The 20,576-nt window shown below is 45.8% G+C and overlaps 1 protein-coding gene across 3 annotated transcripts in view; it reads right to left on the bottom strand.

Annotated features, from left to right (window-relative positions):
- Positions 1 to 20,576, bottom strand: part of LOC100340719 (guanine nucleotide-binding protein G(q) subunit alpha) — a 315,175-nt gene that overhangs the window by 125,545 nt on the left and 169,054 nt on the right. The window contains exon 1 of one of the 3 annotated variants that reach the window (XM_089336562.1): positions 16,392 to 20,156. The exons of the other annotated variants lie outside the window; for them this stretch is intronic. Coding sequence (XP_089192688.1) covers positions 16,392 to 16,394 — 3 coding nt within the window. The 5' untranslated portion in view covers positions 16,395 to 20,156. Of the gene's footprint in view, positions 1 to 16,391; positions 20,157 to 20,576 lie in introns of those variants that run through there. 3 annotated transcript variants of the gene reach the window in all.

The raw sequence follows: 20,576 nt of genomic DNA, 5'->3' as shown, positions 1-20,576 counted from the left end.
CCGATCTCTCCATTTCTAGTAAAGGGGCGAAAATGCCAGACCAAGAAGTTTCTAAGATCAAAATTTTTATTATGGGTATCTGCGAGAGGAAATATGCAGGTAAAATCACACAAAAAGATATGTTTAACTGATTATATTTGTCTTTAATATAGTATCTTTTTAATTCAAATTGAAAAAGGTAAAAATTGGATGTTGGGCCGGCGCCGCAGCTCAATAGGCTAATCCTCCGCCTGTGGCGCCGGCACCCCGGGTTCTAGTCCCAGTTGGGGCACCGGATTCTGCCCCAGTTGCCCCTCTTCCAGGCCAGCTCTCTGCTATGGCCCGGGAGTGCAGTGGAGGATGGCCCAAGTACTTGGGCCCTGCAACCTCATGGGAGACCAGGAGGAAGCACCTGGCTCCTGGCTTCGGATCAGCGCAGTGCGCTGGCCGCAGTGGCCATTGGAGGGTGAACCAATGGTAAAGGAAGACCTTTCTCTCTGTCTCTCTCACTGTCCACTCTGCCTGTCAAAAAAAAAAAAAAAAAGATTAAAAAAAATTGGATGTTGGAACTATTGTTGTAGTGCAGTGGGTTGGTCTGCAGCCTGCAATGCCAGCATGCCATATGAGCACAGGCTCATGTCCCATCTGCTCCGCTTCTGATCAAGCTCCCTGCTAATGTGCCTGGGAAACCAGCGGAAGAAGGCCCACGTACTCGGACTGGTATATCACCCACGTGGGGAACCTAGATGGAGTTCCTGGCTCCTGCTTGGCCCAGCCTTGGCCATTGTGGCCATTTGGAGAGTAACCCAGAAGATGGAAGATTACTCTCCTCTCTCCCTCTCTCTCCGTAACTCTGCCTTTTAAATGACTAAATCTTTAAAAAAAAAAAAAAACAAAAACTGGATGTTACCAAGGTTACATATCATCACCCAAGATCAATGTGGCACTGAAACAAAACATGAGTTCATCTACCTGCTCCTGCCTTGTTTCCTCCTTCTCAAAGTAAATGAGGGACTGAGAAGATGCAGCTGTCTGGGGAAGTACTGTTCCAGATTGACAGATGAGAGCACAAGGCAAGAGGGAAGCTGAACTGCTCCAGGGACAGCGAGAAGGCAGAGAGGTTGGGGCTGGGTGAGTGAATGGGACAATGCAATGAAAGGTAAGAGATGGAGGCCCTTGGAGAGCTGGACTAGCTTTGCTGGAAGGTCAAGGCCATTTAAAAGTTATACCTTGAAACTCAGAGAGCCCATCAAACTGATTCCCTACTAACTAGGTGATTTCATTAATGGCAGGCACCAGCTCTAAGTCTTCTAAGATAAGAATCAGCAGGAGGCCTCTGGGCAGAAGCAGCAGTGGAAAGATGCTGACCTCCCGGATACAGAGGTTCAGTGCATCTGCTCTGTGAAGGCAGAGGAAACTGGCCTCAGGTAAACCATTTATTCGGAATTGTCTTTCTAGGTGCAAGTGAAAGCGAGTCTTTGGGGGAACCTGAAGGTTTGTTCGGAAATATAATAAACACACAAACATGGGGATACACGCTCAGGCCACTGGGCAATTTCTTTTTTGGCACCATCTGAACAGCCATTCTTGAGCAAGTTTTCTGCATGGGGTCATGCCCTTATGCATCAGTCTTCAGTCACCTTAAATCATTTAGCTACATTTGCTGCTCCATCTCAGGGCCCTTCATGGCGGGCCTGGACCAGTGTGTGGCTCCGGAGGACTCGGTGTATAAGCGGGACCTCCTGGTAACTCAGAAAACATCTACCCTGAATACACACCACCATCCCAGCAAAATCCGTCTGGTGCCAAACTGCCCTCCTGCAACCTACTGAGGAGGTAGCAAGAGACACCTCTTCCGGGTCTCGCCTCAATTTCTTTCAGATTTCAGATGTTTTTGGTCCCTAAGGTAGGAAAGAGAACACCAACCTCAGGTTATCATGACAGCCTATTCTCCAGCAGCTTAACACGGCATTAACAGCTTCCTCAAGCATTCACCTAACAGAAAATAATGACAAGAACCAAGGCCGGCGCCGCGGCTCACTAGGCTAATCCTCCGCCTTGTGGCGCCGGCACCCCGGGTTCTAGTCCCCGTCAGGGTGCCGGATTCTGTCCTGGTTGCCCCTCTTCCAGGCCAGCTCTCTGCTGTGGCCCGGGAGTGCAGTGGAGGATGGCCCAAGTGCTTGGGCCCTGCACCCCATGGGAGACCAGGAGAAGCACCTGGCTCCTGGCTTCGGATCAGCGTGGTGCGCCGGCCGCGGCGGCCATTGGAGGGTGAACCAACGGCAAAGGAAGACCTTCTCTGTCTCTCTCTCTCACTGTCCACTCTGCCTGTCAAAAAAAAAAAAAAAAAAAAAAAAAAAAACACCAAGGGCTTCACCCTCTAGGATAATGATCTCCTGGGCAACAGAACGAGACCAGGGCAAAGTGGAAGACTTAATGAAGGGGCTCCTTGTCCTTTTCCTCAACCACCCCATCTACTCTTGGTCTTTGCTCCATTAAAATCCACCTAAGGGAAAAATAATCCATTCAGCTGGCTGAATGGTCCTTACGTTATTTCTCCCAGGAATGTAAGTGTTTTAACCAGATACAAACACACAGGAATAAAATAAAGCATCAGAATAAATTCTAATTCCAAGATTCCAGGCTTAACCCAGCTGTTGAGATGGATTCCTAATATTCTGGAAATCATGAAATTAGAAATGGAAGGTATGAATTCGAATCTCGATGTATCACCTGCTCTCTCTCTGTCCTTGGGCAAACTGAACATCTTTGATTCTGCCTCTTTTTAATGTATAAAATAAAATGGAAATCTTTTTTTTAAAAACCCACAAAGTTATTTTATCTACCCCCATTATGGAACTTATGGGGATTAGGGAGATACTATATATAAAGGTGCTTTTATACTATCTATGAAGCTGCAAAGGCTGTTCTCACAGGAATTCAGTTAATTGATTTTTCAACATTTTGACTGGTTGGAAACGCAACTCAATGAACTAGAAATTTTAAAACAATGCATTTTTGCAGTTCTTGGTTCCACCTTTTATCACAACATCTGAAACACTGCTGCATTTCTCTTTCCACCTGCAATGTCTGTTTCTTTCTTGTAATTATCCAGTGGCAAGTGTCTGAAGCAACTGTTGAACCTAAGTTGGGGCTTGGCCTTCCTTTTTTAAACAAAATTCTCAGTGGTGAATTCCTTCAGTGTTTTATTTCATTATAAACTCGAGATGAAATAATGGAAATTCTTTACAACCCATCTGGCATCAGGAAGACATGCAGGTTAAATTGGTAAATATACGGAGGATGCACGGGAAAATCTAGAATTCCCTGACAGGGGATTTTATTTGAAAAGGTACTTTCATCTGGGCAGGGCTACAGCCTCACATGACTCCCCACAGCAACTTTAAGGGACATAACTTCAAGTTTACCGCCATTGTAAAACTTGTATCCATCCTTCCCTCACCGCTGTATAGACATCTCTTTATCATCAGAAACATAACCGCCTCATCCAGAAATACTGACAGAAGCAAATACGCTTCCTATAGAACTTTATAAGGATCAACAATCCAGAATGGATGCAGAGGGTATGAGAAGTCGTGGCCCCACCCGAACAAAGAGCAGCAATCTTGAACAATCATGCAAAGGAGGCCCAGGAGCAGAAAGATCTGTGCTAGTATAGGTGAGGGCCTAAACATGTCACCATCGACTAAAGAGGAGCGACTTGCTGGGAGTGGGAGCCGTGTTACAGCAGGCTCAGGGAGAAATGTGGCTAAGTGAAATTGCAATCAGGCAAGAAGGGAGGTGTGTGCTCCAGCTGAGCATGGTGTAGCTGTGTGTTTTCCTTCAGGGAAGAAAGGTACACGTCCCATGTGCTCAGAAACAAAGAAAATCACAAACCAGCTGTCCACTGGCAAGAAGCACTTCATAAACATTTTGGGACACAACCAGCTTATTTGCATTCTGTTCTCCTGAAAACAGGGGTAAACTTTTGGCTTAGAAGTTAAGATGTCCATGCTCCATATTGAACTGCCCGGGGTAAAGTGCTGGCCCTGCTCCCAATTCCAGTTTCCCGTTGATGAACTCCCTGGGAAACAGCAGGTTATGGCTCAAGTTAACTCCCTACTACCCAAGGGAGAGACCTGGATTGAGTTCCCAGTTCCTGGCTCCAGTCTGACCCAGCCCTGACTGCTGCAGACATTTGGGGAATGAACAGCAGTTGGGAGATCTGTCTCTTAAATAAATATTTTTTTTAAAAAAAGCTGAAATAGCTTCCAACATTAAAAAGTAGCCCCCAAAAATAATTCCCTAGATTAGGAGATGTACGGCAAGTCAGAGTTCGCAATTCTACAAGGCAAGAGCCGGCTGAGGCCAAGCTGAACTGCCCTGTTGGGGCTACTGTAAAATCAACAATCCCTCTCACCCTGTCTGCTCTATTCACCTCATCCACCTGCAGACTTGTGAGGAGCTGATTTGCTTTTGTGCAGTTAGAAAAAGCTGGCTGGGAAAGGCTGATGATGACAGGGATAAAGAGGACCGAAGGGTGAGATAGTGTGCGATGGCTCCAAAGAGGCATGGGCAATCCGAAACGACCTCTTGAAAAATATGAGGCAGAGAGAACTGGTTAGGAGGACGAAACAATTCCTGGCAGAGAACAGGAAGATGGCTGCACTGTTTATCATCTCATTTTCTTATTTAATACGAGAAAAAAATACAGCCTAGAGTAAAGCACATGTACTCTTCAGCCTAAATATGATGAACAAGGCTCTCTCCTTGGCTAATTCTCCAGAGGACAGCAGCATCCTTACAGCCTAAAAGGAATCATGTGTTTAGAATGTGGCCAAGGTAGCAGAGCACTTGAATATACATTCTCTTTCATTTAACCCTCAGGCGCAGTTCTACAAGCTAGACTAGGGAAACATCATTATCTCTTGTCATAGATGAGGAAGCTAGGCTTGCGGGAACATGGCCAACGTGGAATTCAGACAGGATGCGATTTTGGCCAGTGTAACCCTTGGCCTTGCCACTGCTGACAATGACCTACCCTGTCCTGAAACGAACACTGGACTGCTTCGACCTTCCTGGAACTGCAGCCTCTGGGACACCACCAACACCAGGCTAGCGATTTAGAAGGTTTTTCCCTTACTAGGATAATCTTTCCCTGAACAAACCCATCCCAAAAGACAGACCGCCAGGCGTTTGCTCAGCCTGCAAGGCAGTGGTCAGTTATGTCTAGAAACATCCCTTATTTGTTCACAAAAGTTCTGCAAATATTTTGGCAAATAAATTCAGAAAGCCGGAAACGCTAATTATTAGGCAAAGACAAACCCACAGTAATAACATAAACAACAAAGTGCCTTTTCAGCGCTGCTATTCAATGTGCCTTCCTGTTGCCAGTGCCACGAAAAACACGATGGGAATGGCCCGGAGGAGATGGAAGAGGAAATGACTCCTTTAAAGACCACGTCCTGTGGGCAGAGTGTGGCCATCTGATTTGCTACAGCAGATATCAAAAAGGAAGGGTGGGTAGTACAATTTGCAGGGAGAGAAAAATGGTTTAAAAGTTGGAGTTCCTTAAGAATACCGTTAAGGTGGGGCACTCACAATTAAGTTATTTAATGAGCTTTCTTTTTAAGCTTGGGAATGGAAGAGAGCCAAGATAAAAGAAGGATTTTGCCCAACTGGTTACATGAACTTATCCATGGTCAAAACAAATGCCCACCTCAGTCCTCCACACGTGGTGTGTGGTCTGTGCCTTGTGCAAAGGTACACACAGTGGTGGTCAGCCTGGGGCTGAGGACCCAGTCTGCATTCAGCTCACGAAGCTCGGCCTTACTTCATGAGCAAGAAACGCCTATTTTGCAATTTCCCTGCGTGAGGACTGAGGATATCCTTCTCCATTTGTACACAGCACACTTAGGCGCTAGTAACAGCCCTAAGCGTGAGCAGAGGTTTATCCATTTCAGCTTGTGCCCCTTCAAGCCTGTAGCTTTTCTGTTGTTGTTGTTATTTTGTTTTGTTTTTGTTTTTAAGAGTTTTTAGGTGATGATGTTATGTTGGCAACCCTAGCTTTGAGAAGCAGTTATGTAGGACCTTCAACAAAGGACCTAAGGGATCTGCTGCTTCACTTTCTCCACCTGGAACAATGACAAGAGCCCCACCTGCCTCTGTCTCCCCAGGGTCATTTTCATCACAGTTCTCTCTCCACATATGGCCACGCCCTCCAAGGAGCTTTCAGGGTCACAGACGACACATTCTTCCTCCTCGCTGAGGTGGAAAGTAAAGACTAAAGATGACAATGTTGTTGACGTGTTAAGTGGCAAAGAACTTACAAGCCCGTTTTGAACAGGGCAACTTCCGCTTCCCGGGCAAATCGTACACTTCCCTGTGCCCGAATGCACACCAGGGTTTCAGGTCTTCATGCCACCTCACTCCAGTTTTATGCTCCCACTTTCTCTACAAGCAACTCCACGGCTGGCATCTCTGAGGCAGCATGGCAAGCCCCAAATTGGCTTGTCTCCTCCACCAGACGGCTGGGATACAGACTCCCAGCCAACTGCAGAAAAGCTGGCAGCTCGCTACCTCTTCCAGCATCGGCTTGGCCAGGGCGGTGCTGGAACAATTGGTCTCACTGCCTTCTGAGATGACAATTAATTAGTGTGGTGGGAACAAGAAGTAGTCTATCCAGGGAAGTGAGCCTCTGCCCTCCTGAGGGCTGTGGCATTGGCCTCTCCCCAGGGCCAATGTCTACATCATTCGCTGTACTGTGGATGGCTCCTGGCCTCCCTTGAGGCAATCTGGAGGGGACTGGCGATGGAAGACCTTCCAAGGAATTCTTGCTTGGTGGGAAAGAGAAGGAATAGAACACCAGCAATATTTAAAAATCCAACTCAAAACTAGAGAGAAATATTCAGCAGTGAAATCCAATGATGTGTTGGAGAAGATGGCATTCTAGACATCACAAAGCAAAAAAGGACAAACGTTTCATTGAGCAGTGTCTCAGAGCACGGCAAGAGGAATCCGTGGTGACAGGAATCCGGCCCCATTGAGGAAAATTCGAGCTCAGTGACAACATCCTCAGCGTGCTTTATTAGGCACGAGTACCAAGTGCATTGCTCAACACGCTGTGAATGAGAACGCATGAGTCACAGGACAGCACCCCAGCTCCAGCCGACAGCAAAGGACATCACTTATTTAACTGCAGAAGAGGATGACTGATACTCCCAAGGGTTTTCCAGAAAGGAACAGAAATAAAATCTCACTGCCAGAATGGGTGAATTAAAACATGACTCTCAAAACGAGCATCCTAAAACTATTTTAGAATTAGGAATACAAGTAGTACCAAAGACTTGATTTACTTCTCAGGATTTAAGTGCATAAACCCCAACAAAGTCTTGAGATAGGGGTCAGGTTGGGAGAATTCAACCAGCAGCCATGAGGAGTCAACAAATAAAACGTGATTCCACCGTGACCCCAGTGATCCCTTTCTGGCTGGTGCTTTCTGAGTGCTCTCCCAGCCAAACTGAACAAAATCATCCCTATGGGCTCTGCAACCTGCTCCCTGACCCTCAGCTCCCACACTTTTGAGCTTGCTTCTACCTCCACAGCAGTTCCACAGGCAAGCGCTGCCCCAAGATGATCAAATCCAACAGATCATCTTCAGTTCTTCTTCACTCGCTTTCTTTACAGTCATTGGTAACAGTGACCACTCTGCCTGCAGGTGGCTTTCTGACACCCCTTTTTCCTTGTGCTATGAAACCAACAGAACGCCACCCTTCCAGCCAGGCTCTTCACCTGAGTTCCAGGGCAGAAATGAAAAACGCCTGCCGCACACTGCACCTCCTATCCCATGTAGGGGCCTTCTAGCCCAACATGCCCCCCAGCTGCCTCCACTTCCCCGAAAGCTACTCTTCCTCCTATTTTAGCCAGTCAGTGGTGAATCATCAAATCACTTGGGCCAGAAACACTGGACAATCCTGGCTCCTCCTGGCCTCCGGCACCCACCTCTAATTAGTCACTGAGTGCCGTGTGAATGCCCTCTTTCCTGTCTCCTCTTCCCCTGCCTCAGTTCTGGACCTCTTCTCTCCCACTGAGAGCACAGCGACAGCTTCCACATTCACGTCCTGCACCTGGGAAGAGGTCTGCTCAGTCCACTCTCCACACTGCCCTGAGGTGGTCTCTCATGAACGCGAGCACCAACACATCCCTTGCTTAGAACCCTCCATGGCTCCCCAGATCCATAGGATGAAGTGTTTCTGATCTGTGGAATGTCCTAGTCTCACCTCCCATGCTCTGCTCTAATTTTACTTGACTTTGAGAACCAAAGGGAGGTTCCTGGCAAGCCTGTTCAGAACCCCAAGCAATCTCTGAGGCTCTTCGCCCTGCTTGCCCTTTATTCACACATAAAAACTGCTACTTGTCCATCCCCAGGCAACTCAAACGCCTCCTTTTCTCAGAAGCTTTCCCTGACTGTCCCCATGCCAGTTCCCAGACAGGTCACTCGTGGCTCCTCGCTCCCACAGCGCTGCACACATCTCTAGCCCCAGGTCCACCTCCCAGGAGTTCTATGGAACAAGCCCTCTTTGCGGCTCACCCGAGCTCCCACTGCAGCACTCAGCATCTCGCCAATGAGCAGTACATGTTTGCTAGAAGAAAAACCAATGTCAAGTTTTTCCTAGCCCTGCGCAGCCTCGTGTATTCTCCTACCCCTTTTCCATTCAGTCCTATATTTATGGATCTACAAGGTAATTTCTAAAGTGAGAAAGGTAACCCCAGTGGAGCTTCAAATTTCAGAGAAGACTGAGAGACCCAGGTTTTCAGATAAAATATCTGTTTTAAGGGGCTAGTGTTGTGATGTTAATGAGTAAAGCTGCCGCCTGCAATGCCAGAATATCATATGGGTGCCAGTTCGTGTCCTGGCTGCTTTTCTGACCCAACTCCCAGCTAATGCACCTAGGAAAGCAAAGATGGCCCAAGCACGTGGGCCCCTGTATCCATGTAGGAGACCAGGAAGAAGCTCCTGGCTCCTGCTTTTGGCCTGACCCATCCCAGGTTGTTGCAGCCATCTGGGGAATAAACCTATGGATGAAAGATCTCTCTGACTCTACCACTCTCTCTGTAACTCTTATTTTCAAATAAATAAATAAATCTTTTAAAAAAAAAAAAAGCTGTTGTTTTTCTCAATGATCAGCAAAACTTTTTGCATAAATCTCTTGCAAACAGGATGCCTATAATGTGGGACATTCTCCTTCCTCCATGAATGAATTTTGAATTTCCAATGCTAAGTCTTCTGATGTCTGTCACACTTCAGCATTGTAGATATCTTTATGTGGTTCCCTAAAAAGGAGAAATGGATACATGCTTGCTGATCAACCTTGTCTTTATGAAGAGTACTGATGAAGAACCAAATTCACGAAGACAGATGAATGACACCAAGCCAGTCTTCACATTACCTTTCTGGCTACTCTGCTTTTGCTTCCATCTCCAAATCTGTATTATATACCACAGTTCTCACTACCGTGGCCCTGCCTAATCCCTCTTGTCCATTTCTAACTTGACCCTTTCCCATACCGCCCCATGCTGGCAGGTGTTACACAGATGCTGGGAGCTGCACGTGGTGCCCACTTGAATTGTTGCTGCATTTCTACTTGCTGCAAAAAACCCCTTCTCTCTGCTCTATCACTTTTAAGCCTCATGTACCACATATGCCCACACTGGCTGGGGCTGGTGCCTCCCCTTCGATGTATTGTTTTGGAGGAAGGTTATTTTGTTTGATTTAAAAGGTTTTCTCTTCCAGCTCTGGGTAAAAAATCAGCAAAGTTTCTTGTTCTTATCAACTGAGTGCTTAAATAAACAGAGCAGGTGCCAAAGTCAATAGGATATGGAAAACGAGATTTTGCTGCAGATTATTTGTAATGGGGATCAACTGCTGACATAGAATCTAGAGTCCACACTTGAAGAAGGAAAAGAACGTCGAAAGAAGGAGAACCAGAATTCAAAGCATGAGGGCAGAGTTGGTGCGCCTAAACCTCAGTTAGGCCGAGGCCATACTTTCATGTGACTCGAAGAGATTTCCTCTTCTCTTGTACACACAGAGGAGAAAACACTCCACTCTACACCAGCCGTGTGTTAACAGATTCTAGGCGTCCATCATGCCACCTGATCACTGCACCTACTTAGGACAGCTCCTTCTCTGCCTGGACTCAGCTCCAAGGCACGAGTGCTGTGGCAGTGAAGAAAGGGGATGGGCTCATGCAGTGGCAGAGTAATCATGGCAACAAGGAAGCCCCTGCTCTGCCTGGGCTCACAGACTCTGACCATCTACCACCAGCAGCATGTAAAGGGATGGCTCCTCCAGCCACCTCACAGATGTTCATCCTCTCCAGGTATGCATACATTGTGTCCTGAAAGCATCCCTGCTCAGCCTTGGGGTTATACGATGACACCCAACACTGTGCTTTTCCTCCTGTAACTTACTTTGTTCATTGAAACACAGTACGTTTTGCAGGCTGCTAGGTATCTCAGTATCTGACAAGGAAACCCCATGGCTTTATATTTATAATTATATCCCTGGCCGTGTGTTTAGACTTGGCCTTTCCCTAAGGAACTGCAAGAACCTACCATCAGTTGGTCTTTGGTCCTTCAATGGCAGGGTACAAGCAATTTTTTTTTTCACTGTACTGGTGAGGAAACAAATAAAATAAGGCTGAAGAATTTATACCCTGGCAGTCAGCGGTAAGGCACAACAGAAAATAGTAACTCTTTCACACACACCTTCAAGCATGCACAGTTAGAGAAAAGACCATGTACTCTCCTTCTTCTCTTTCTACAAAAACTGATGATATTTTACAAAAGGAAAAAGAGAGACAGAGGCAAGTAAGAACTGTTAACCAATTCTGTCAATAGGAGGAACACTTTAAAAAGAGTACACCACTTCCCTGTTTCACAACTGTTCACCCAGAAGAACAAAGAAAACTGCTGCATATCAGTCGAGAGTCCGATCTAGGGAGTTAACGCTGCAACTGGCTCTACGGGTACACCGGCACCCTCTCTCTCCTCCTCTAAAACGAGGCTACACCAGTGGTCACCTCAGAAGGATGTCACGGGGCTTACGTGAAACGCTGCACACAAACAGTATTAACAGACCCAGCACGAGACAAAGGGTTAACGTGGCCCATGTCACATTACACTGTTACTACGACCGGATGATGTTCAGACCCTGACTTGAGTATGTGTGTATGAGTCTTAAATTTTGTCTCCAAAAACATCTACTATCAAAGCCAACCACGGAGACCATTCTCTTGACCAAGAATTTGACAACCTTCATGACAATCAAAAGGGATCAGTCGAGTCACAGCGATTTCTGTGTCGGTGTGTGTAAACCCTGAGAGCTCCTGATCCACTGCCAGGCTGAAACATCAATCTATGAAATGCACGACGAGTCAGACACAGGTGTGCTGGGTACAATACACTGCAGCTACTCCTGTGTCCTATTGTTCCACTAAATTTCAATTTAGAATCTTTGTGAAATTACCACCCCACCCCTCTCCCCAAAAAAAGGCATTAGGAAAAAAAAAAAAAACCCAAAAGCACTATTTCATCAGAAAAAAGCAATTACCTTATATCCACTCTGTCCCATTTCTAAGAATCTTTCTGCTATTACATAAACCACCTAAATGAATTTCAGAGTGCCTCCAGGCAAGAGGACAGCGCTTGCTGAAATTTGTTGATAAGATAATGACAGACCATTACTATAGGAAAAAATGAGTATCGGTTCCTACAGCTGTTGCTACAGGAAAAAGCAAATTTTGAAGCAACAGTGGAAGAATCTTTTTTTTCATCCTACAACTCACATACAGAGCTGTTACTTCGTATGAACCTCATGCCTTTCTTATATGTATTTTTATAATTCTAAAATGTAAACCCCTGCATTTATAATATTGGGGACTTCTGGGAAAGCACTGAGTTGCTTTTGTTTTTCCTTTTTAAAAATCATTTTTAGTCCAGAAATGAATGTTTTTAAGAGACTATTAAAGATGGAATGGCTAAAGAACACTGTATCATGAGAAGTAAGAATCAACTGACTTTGGGTTAGAGCTAATACAACTAACACTCTCCACTTACTTCATACTAATTACAGGTCACATCAATTTCAAAACCAAAATTCTGGAAGTCTGTGCTATGGAAATTATCAGGAAATGTTAAAAAGAAATAAAAAAGGGGAAGAGTCATCATGCAGCAAGATTGAACACAGGTTCAATGGCAGTGGGGTGCACATTTGGGGAGTTATCTATTCATTAACGGATTCAGGTTTGATTTCTTCAAGCTTACTTTCTCTTTTCAAATTGTTCCTGAAGGCAAAAACAATCAGCAAGATGTGAGAATCTCCTGTTTTCTCTGCCCTGGACTGCCTGGCTCATTCATGAGCAAATATCTGAATGCCTTTTAAGGAGATGAGGCCAAAGCCAGTGAATTTCCCCCTCTCTTTACTATGGCCAAAGCAGACATAAAATCAGCGCTGCTGGAGCGGCGTGAGTACCACAAGCTACAGCACCCAAGGCGTAGGTGACAAAAATCCAGAGCATGGCGTGGTATGCAGGCAACGGCATCGCTCTCGCTTTTCCGTTGAGTGTAATTACAACACGTAAGACTTGCTCACCTAGAATGTTACCATTTTCTGTGGAAGAGAAATCTTTCCTTTAACTGAAAACACCTACATTTTCACAAAAAATAATCAGTCTTTTGGGGAAACTGGCACTTCAAAAATAGGAAGAGAGTATATTTGAAACAGCTGTGCACGCATTTATTGGTTACTCTGTCTTGCCCTAGAAATGACTTCAGTGACATCATATGAACGCACTGCTGTGCCCTTGCCCTAGCCAAAAGCAGTCGCCCTGATTTGTATCACAGAAATGGACATCTAGAAGGAAACAATAGAAGATAAGAAAATTGGAGGTGAATCAAGAAAAATTAGAATAAAGAAAAACTAATGAGAAAAGATGGAAAGTCATTAAAAGAAATATAGAGCACCTAGATAATGACCAGTGGACAGTTTTTTTTTTAAGTCTCCTTTCATATAAACTAAAAATGAATAAAAGCAAATTAAAGTACCTGTGGTTCCCTGGATAGAGATATAAACTCTTTTTAAAAATCACAGCCCCCCAATATGTGGTTTTCCAGGCTTATGTTTTCATTTTGTTTGGTGTAATAGTAGAACTATCCTATTATCTGATCTTTTTTTCACTTTGACCTCTTTGAAATGAGATCCATTTGCATGAAAACCAAACAAGTTTATCATGGAATAAAAGCCTCACAGTTAAACAGGCAGAAACAAACAAGATTACTCACAGCAAGAAAACAGTGCTGGTAAAATATTTAAAGAGAAAGATGCTGAGTTTTAATCTGTTAGTGGACGTTCCACCACCTACCTTACAAAGATGCAACCAAAGGAGCTGTAAAGAGAAGCTTCCTGCCACGTGCTACGAGTGCCACCAGCACCAGCTGCACTCATACCCAACAGCGGAGCCCATCAGAGGCAGCTCCTGATATGTATGACCAAATGAAGCACCGAAAAGCACTTTGATTCAGTTCTTAAAGCACAGACACACTCTGGTCACTACAGACCTACCATACACCTTCTTGGCAAAAGAATGAGAAAGCATAACCCAGTCTGCAGCTAAACTCCTGACCCAGGGTTTGGCTCATGGATTCTGCTCACCAAACATCTGGTGAATAACCTAAACATCATTTATGTGTGTTTTACATACTGGCGTGGGCAATGCCAGCTTTTCGATGAAAGGCACCTCTGGGCCTACATAAGTACGTTCATTCTCTGGCGTGAGCAGGAGCTGTGATTTCCAGATGTAGTTTAATTGACCTGACAGCAATCCTCCAACTCTGGAGGAATTGAACGTGCCTGGATGCTCAGTCTTGTGACTTCAGACTCAGCTCAGCCCTACAAAAGCCCAGAGCAAGGGTGAGGAGTATTTTATGTGCAGATGATTGGTGTGCTGCGTACAGAAAAAAACTGGAGGACTTTAAAAATGTACATATTTCTATAGATAGTAAGATTTTGTGTGTGTGTGTGTCAGAGAGGAGAGAATAAACTCAGTTCAACCTTTTAACAAATGGGGCAAACTAGGATTGTTTTTTATCTGGAGTAAAATAATAAATTATATCATCATCACAAATAATATCCATGAGTAATTTCAGTTATTTCATACACAACAATTGATGACTGGCAGCGTGTAACACCTAAGAGATCATTCTCTGATACAGGCCCTCCCGAGGAGACTGGGTCTGATCCGTGCCTCTGGAAACACAAACTGAGCTCCTTCACTAGGATTACCACAGCTGAAGAGAAAGGACAAGAGAACCACCACCAGCCGAATTTCAGGAGGCATTTTATGCAGCGACTTTAGAATGACTTTGATGATATATACTCTGAGTACTTTCTAAACAGATCTGCTGAGCAGGCAATTAAAAATTACTCCAGGAATAATAAGTCAGGCTGTGTGTCGATGAAGGCTCTGTTACTTTTTCACTGTTTAACCTTGCTAAACAATAACATGAAATAAATAAGAGAACAAACTATTTAAGTATGACCTCCAACCCTACCAGCAGTTCTTTTAAATCTTTGTTGTTTAGAGGGAAGGGAATTTTGTGAAGTGATTGGAAACCATCTGCAGACTCTAGAGATGTTAGTGCCACCTGTATCCACACCTCTTCCTAGGTGCCTGGGCTCCCTGAGCACTGAAAAGCCACAGCTGACCTGGTTGTTAACATGATCATCACCGCCTAGAAAACTGCAGGGAAGCAGAGAATTAGGCAGGACACTCCAAGCAAGGCAGGAGAGTGAAATTCAGAACCCCTGAGGCTCAAGTGGGTAAAAAACCCAAACATGGAATTCGCCCGGACAGTGTGCTCACTGTTGGCATTAGCAATCTTGCTACTGCGGGCCCTTTTCTTTCCCAAACATGGAATGCTCTCGTGAAATTCAACCACTTTCAACAAGCATCTAGAACTTGACCTACATCCCTATGCTTTTTGAGATCAGTGGCGTGCAGCTCCCTACAATACCAATTCTAACAACATCACACATATCTGGATGGTTGTGAGCCCTGCAGGGACTTTGATCCTCTGTAGTACACACTGGATTTCAATCTAAAAGAACTGGGAGGGAGGGAAGGAGGAAGGAAGGAAGAAGGGGAGGAATGAGGAGAGAGAGAAAAGGAGGAAAGAGGGGGGGGAGGGATCCACTTAAATTCCTGCCCCGAATGTTAATGCCTGTTAATAATAAAAGAAAAGACCTTTATACTCTTTAAAAGGCCATTTTCTTTTCTCCTGTTTAACTTAATGAAAAAACAATTTATAGGTAAAGCATGTTGAGAAGGCAATAAAGGCCTTCTTTTTTTTCCAGTTTTGAATTGAGGTTACATGTTTCACATAGCATTAGGCTTCTTTTTATTTCCTTACAAACTCCCCAAAAGCTTTTTTAAACAGAGCTGTCAGCTCTGTTTGTTCCAGTCCCTGATTTACAAAGAGCCCATGGATGAGAGCAAGTACCAAGTAGGAAAGTTACTGCAGCATTTCCATTACAGCCCTGCTTTTGAATCTCCCCTTCCTGCCTTCCGCAGCTGTGCTCTCTCTGCTCACCCCAGTGCTGGCGAGGGGCACAGGAGGGAAGCTAGGGTTTCAGGAAGGGATGGTTTTCGGCCCTGCCCAACCCTGGGTTTGCGGCTCCGGAGTCGGGAAGTAGTAGTGTGGGTTTTATGTTTCATCCTCCAGTCCTGGGACTCAACCCAGAAACAGGACTTGGACCTTGTAACCCGGGAGAGCTTTTCAACACACAATAGCCTGACCCAGTTGAGGACCATTGCTCTACATTCACAGCATGAGCGATTCAAAGAAAGTAGGGTTTCCTGCTGCTAGAACCCAGCCCCCTCAGCCATCTGCAACGACCACCACCAGCACCATCTTCTCACTCCAAGACCGAGAGTTGGTGATCTTCCCTTCTCACTCAAGCGCCTTAACTACCCTCTCACAATAAATCTGCTCTCCAGGCGCCTCTGAGAGGTCCCCTTCAGAGTCTGGACACGCCCTCCTGGGCCATCTCCTCCGCAGTACCTGGCATCCTCAGCCCCCTCTCCCTTCCTTCCTGGCACTGCCGCCTCATTCTCCACCAGCCTCTCCAGCCAGGCCTTCCTTCTCCCCCTGGTGGTTTTCTCTTTGTTCAGATCCCGACATGCGGTCAGTCCCCAGAAATCTGCACCCAGCCCGCTATTTTCCTCTCCAGGCCAGCTCCTTGGATCATCATGGCCAGCCACTCTGATCTGCAGCTATCACCTGTGTGCCCGCACGTCCTGAGTCGCCTGCTTCCCCAGCCCACTTGCTCTACAAAGCTCCGGCACTCTCACCATAACGGGCCGTGGGTACTTCCAGTCAATTCACCCCTTCCCTGGCTTCCTCCCGATCTTCCCGCTTCTGGAGTGTCTCTCCATCTCAATACTTCAGCCCCATCACACCAGCTGTAAATCTTAGCTTCCTGGACTGTGTTGCTCCCTTGCCCCCCACATCAATCACGGGACACAGTCCTGCCGGTTCCCACCTGTGTCTCCATGGTAACAGCCCTAGTTTCTATCACCTGAGCGGGTGCCGACCCCTGCTCTGAGGGATAGTTTCTGCATGTTTTCTCCAGCCTCCCTGAATGGAACATGAGGTCTCTCTTCCTGCCAGTACTATTCTTTTACAGAACTGGGACACGTCACACATTGCTGAGGAATAAAAAAAATGAAAACCCAGAAACCAAGAGGTACTGAATATATATCCTCACAGTATGTTTAGAAGAGTTGACTCATTCATTCCCTTAATGGATCTGTTCTGTGTGGACTACAGAAGAAGGTAGATGTGAACAAATGATATTTTCAACGATCCGTTAAATCAATCTCACACTTTGATCCACTTACCTGTTTGATGTACTGTGTATAATAAAAAGCATTATAAGTTCTTATTAAGTCTTTGTGTGAATCCTAAAAATGCAATTTCAGAAACATGACCTCAGGTCAGGCGTGGTGGCACAGGTTAAGCTGCCACTTTGGACCCGGCGTCTCCTATCAGAGTGCCTGGGATTGAGTCCGACCTCCACTTCCAATCCAACTTCCTGCTGCTGCATCTGGGAGGCAGCAGATGATCCCAAGTACTTGGGTTCCTGCCACCCACATGGGAGACCTGGATGGAGTTCCTGGTGCCTGGCTATGAGGAGTGAACAGTAAATGGAAGATCTCTCTCTCCCTCTCTCTCTCTCTCTCTCACTTGCTGTCTCCATGTGTCACTGTGCCTTTCCAATAAGCAATCTCCATCTGTGTGACTGGGAATCTTTGCTTTAAAGTAAAGAGATAATGGTTGCCATTTAATTTAAAGACATCAACTCTGGATCCCAGAAACCAAAAGGTTCAGAGGCCTGGGAGGCCTCAAAGCTTGTCCCAGATGCTCATTTGCTTATACAATTGGACATTCTATATAACAGTGTTTTTTCTATGGCAGTCAAGATTGTAAGATGTGATTCTAAAGAACCTTTAGGCTAGCATCAGCCATGCAATGGCGAATGAGGCCCTTTCTGTAGGATGAAGAGAAACTGCAGGAACCTATGTTGCAGCCATCTGGGGTCTTGAAAGACTGAAGCTCTCACTGACCTCAGAAAGCTACTGTGAGCTGGCAAAATTACAACTTTTTGGGCTGCATTTGCTGGAGTATGCAGTGGCAAGAATATTACCTTCTTGAGCAAACAAAAAATAACCTAATTAAATGCTCAGGCCAGACCTCTGTAATGTATCCTTTATAAAGAGAAGGACAGGAAAGGAATAATCAAGCAAGTGAGGCCCTGTGCAAATTTTTTCAGATGAGATTACCGTTCTATTCTTCCCATTTAACAGAAGCCATTCAATACTCCCAGGCTGAGAGTTCTTGTCAAGGCTCCCTGGAGCAGAATCTGCACTGCTCCGTGGCACACCTGAGGCCATGTGCAGGCCCACTGGGGGAGGTGAACAGCTGCATTAGGGACCCAAGGTTCCCAGGTGCTGTCCCAGTCTAGGTGCTCACCCAGTGCGCCTTGCTCACTGGCTGCCTCATCAGATAATGCTCTCCAGAGGCACCTCTCGTACACACGATCGCTAACGCTGCCAGGGACCGGGGGCAGGTGTTCTTGCCCTACATTTATAGATGTGGATACCCAGTTTGGAAGAAAGAAAATCATTTGCTCAAGATCAGGGTGGTTGGCCTGACTCCAAACCCACCTCACTGCCTGGGGTTTCAAAGAAGGCTGACTGCTCCCACCCAGGGTGTATTCTGGTTCTGGTGTTGAGTGGGTGAGGAACCAGAATTAAAAGAAAAAAAAATCTATCACACAATGGACAGTCCTCACTCAAGGAAGGCTTTCCCTGGCCCCAAGGATCACTGGGGCCATGGTGCTCTTGGCACTTATCAATGAGGGGAGAGAAAGCAGCATGAGAGGCCTCAGGGGGCCTCCTCACCAAGTAATGCCCTCAATAGGACCAGGTGGCCTGGGGGCAGTAGGGGGGCTCCAGTACGGGCTCCACATGTATATACCTTAACTTTTTCTGAGTCCACAGCACACAGCTAACAAAAGGTGGACACATTTGAAAAAGACTTTATCAAACACAACGTAAAGCTAAGTAACACAGCTTCTGTCCTGGCTGCCAGCCTTGACAGCAAACGGCTCATCCATTCGGATGGCTCGAGAAACCATCCCAAGCAGCGAGGCCTAGGATGTCAACAGCTTCTGATGTGGGATAGCTTCAGGGTGACTCTCTGGGTCCCAGCTTCTCCTTGCTACCTGGCTCCCAGTATGGACTCCACAGCATCACTTGTGTCCCTGTGCCCTTTTGTTCCACTGGCAGGAGATTGGAAGCCAGAACACTGACAATGTTCTACACTTATCTGTGGTTTTCCTATAAAGGAAAAGTTACTCGTGGTCAACTGTGGTCCAAAATTATTAAACGGCAAATTCCAGGAGTAAATAATCGGTGTTAAATTGTGGGTCATGCTGAATCATGTGATGAAATACCATGCCACCCAGCTCCACACCACCTGGAACGTGAATCATCTCTTTGTCCAGACATCGACAATGCACACGCTGCCCATATATCAGTCTATTCAGTGGCCATCTCGGTTATCCAGTCAACTGGGACAGGACAGCAGTCTGTGTTCAAGACAGGGACCTTTTCCTGCATTATCTGGCTGGACCCATTGTAATCCCAGGGGTCCGTCAGAGAGAGACCGTCACAGAGATGGGACATGAGAAAGACCTTACCCCTGCAAAGGCTGTGAGGATGGAGGGAAGGGGACATAGGCAAGGACAGTAGGTAGCCTCCAGAAGCCAAAAGGACATGGAACCTGACTCTCCGCTGGAGACTCCAGAGAGGCCTGCAGCCCTACTGACACCTGGGCTTTGGTTCCCAAGACCCAGTTCAGACTTTGGACTTTCCAAAGTCTGGTGCTGTTTAAGTCATTAAATTTGGGGTAATTTTTTACAGCAGTGGTAGGAAACTGCTAATTCTCTTCTGATTCTGGCAGCTGCTCTCGTTTCAGGCCCAGTGAGTAACAGACTGCATGCTACCACATCACCAAATCTCCTTGATGCTCCCTACACCCGTACCTTTGTAGGCAGCTCTTACAAAAATAACCCCTACTCCACTGCATTTTGGAATCCAGAATCATATACCCTCGTCTTAGCACTTGAATTTTTCCAGTTAAAAGAAAATTAACCTCTCTTCATTCTGAGCTGCAAACGGAGCCAAATTTATTAAAGCTCTGGGTGCCTCTACATTTGTCAGTAATCCACCGATGCACTCACTTCTTTTAATTAACAAACAGCTCAATTTCCTATTCTGCTCTTCGTTCCCTTACCTGAAAGACCACTGAGGCAAACCTTCATATCAAGAGTCAGGATAAAATCAGTGCAAAATGTTGACATCTGCTGCATGCTTTTTCAGGATTATCACTTCCAGGAACTGCGTACAATTTATAATACTGTAGGAATAAAAGAGTTCTCTCATCCTTACCTTTGCGTGCTTGTGAAATAACTGGCCTTGCAAATTAAGAAAGGTATTTGCATCACACAATCTGTAGTCTGAAACTTCAGGAACTTTCTGGCTATATGAGCTGCCAGCCTTGGTTAGAAAAATGTTATTTCAGGATAACCCAGTTAGACATTGGAAATACCAAGGAGCAAGGTCCCTAGAGCTATACATGGAAAAAGCAGCAGGACCAGCCCTGTGGCACATTTAACTATTCGGGAGAGACAGCTGGCGATCAGTGGGCAGTAGCAAGGCATGTCATGGGAATCAGGCCGGACCACAAGACGCTCGCAGTTCTAGGCCCAGCTCTGCCAGTCACTGGCTCCGAGTCCCCTGGCAAATCAATTCTCTCTATAAATCACAGCTTTAATGCATTAAGGAAAAAAATTAGATCACCACTAAAAATCACCTCAGCTTTTGTGCTCTGCGAGTCTATAAAATACTGAGTAAGGAACATGCTACAAAATGATAACAGAGTTGCATGAGGTTGATTATAATTATCCTTAG

This window comes from Oryctolagus cuniculus, chromosome 1, assembly GCF_051225735.1.
Source record: "Oryctolagus cuniculus isolate XC-2025 breed Fujian yellow rabbit chromosome 1, ASM5122573v1, whole genome shotgun sequence".
Taxonomy (NCBI): domain Eukaryota; kingdom Metazoa; phylum Chordata; class Mammalia; order Lagomorpha; family Leporidae; genus Oryctolagus; species Oryctolagus cuniculus.
This window is presented reverse-complemented; position numbering and strand designations above follow the sequence as displayed.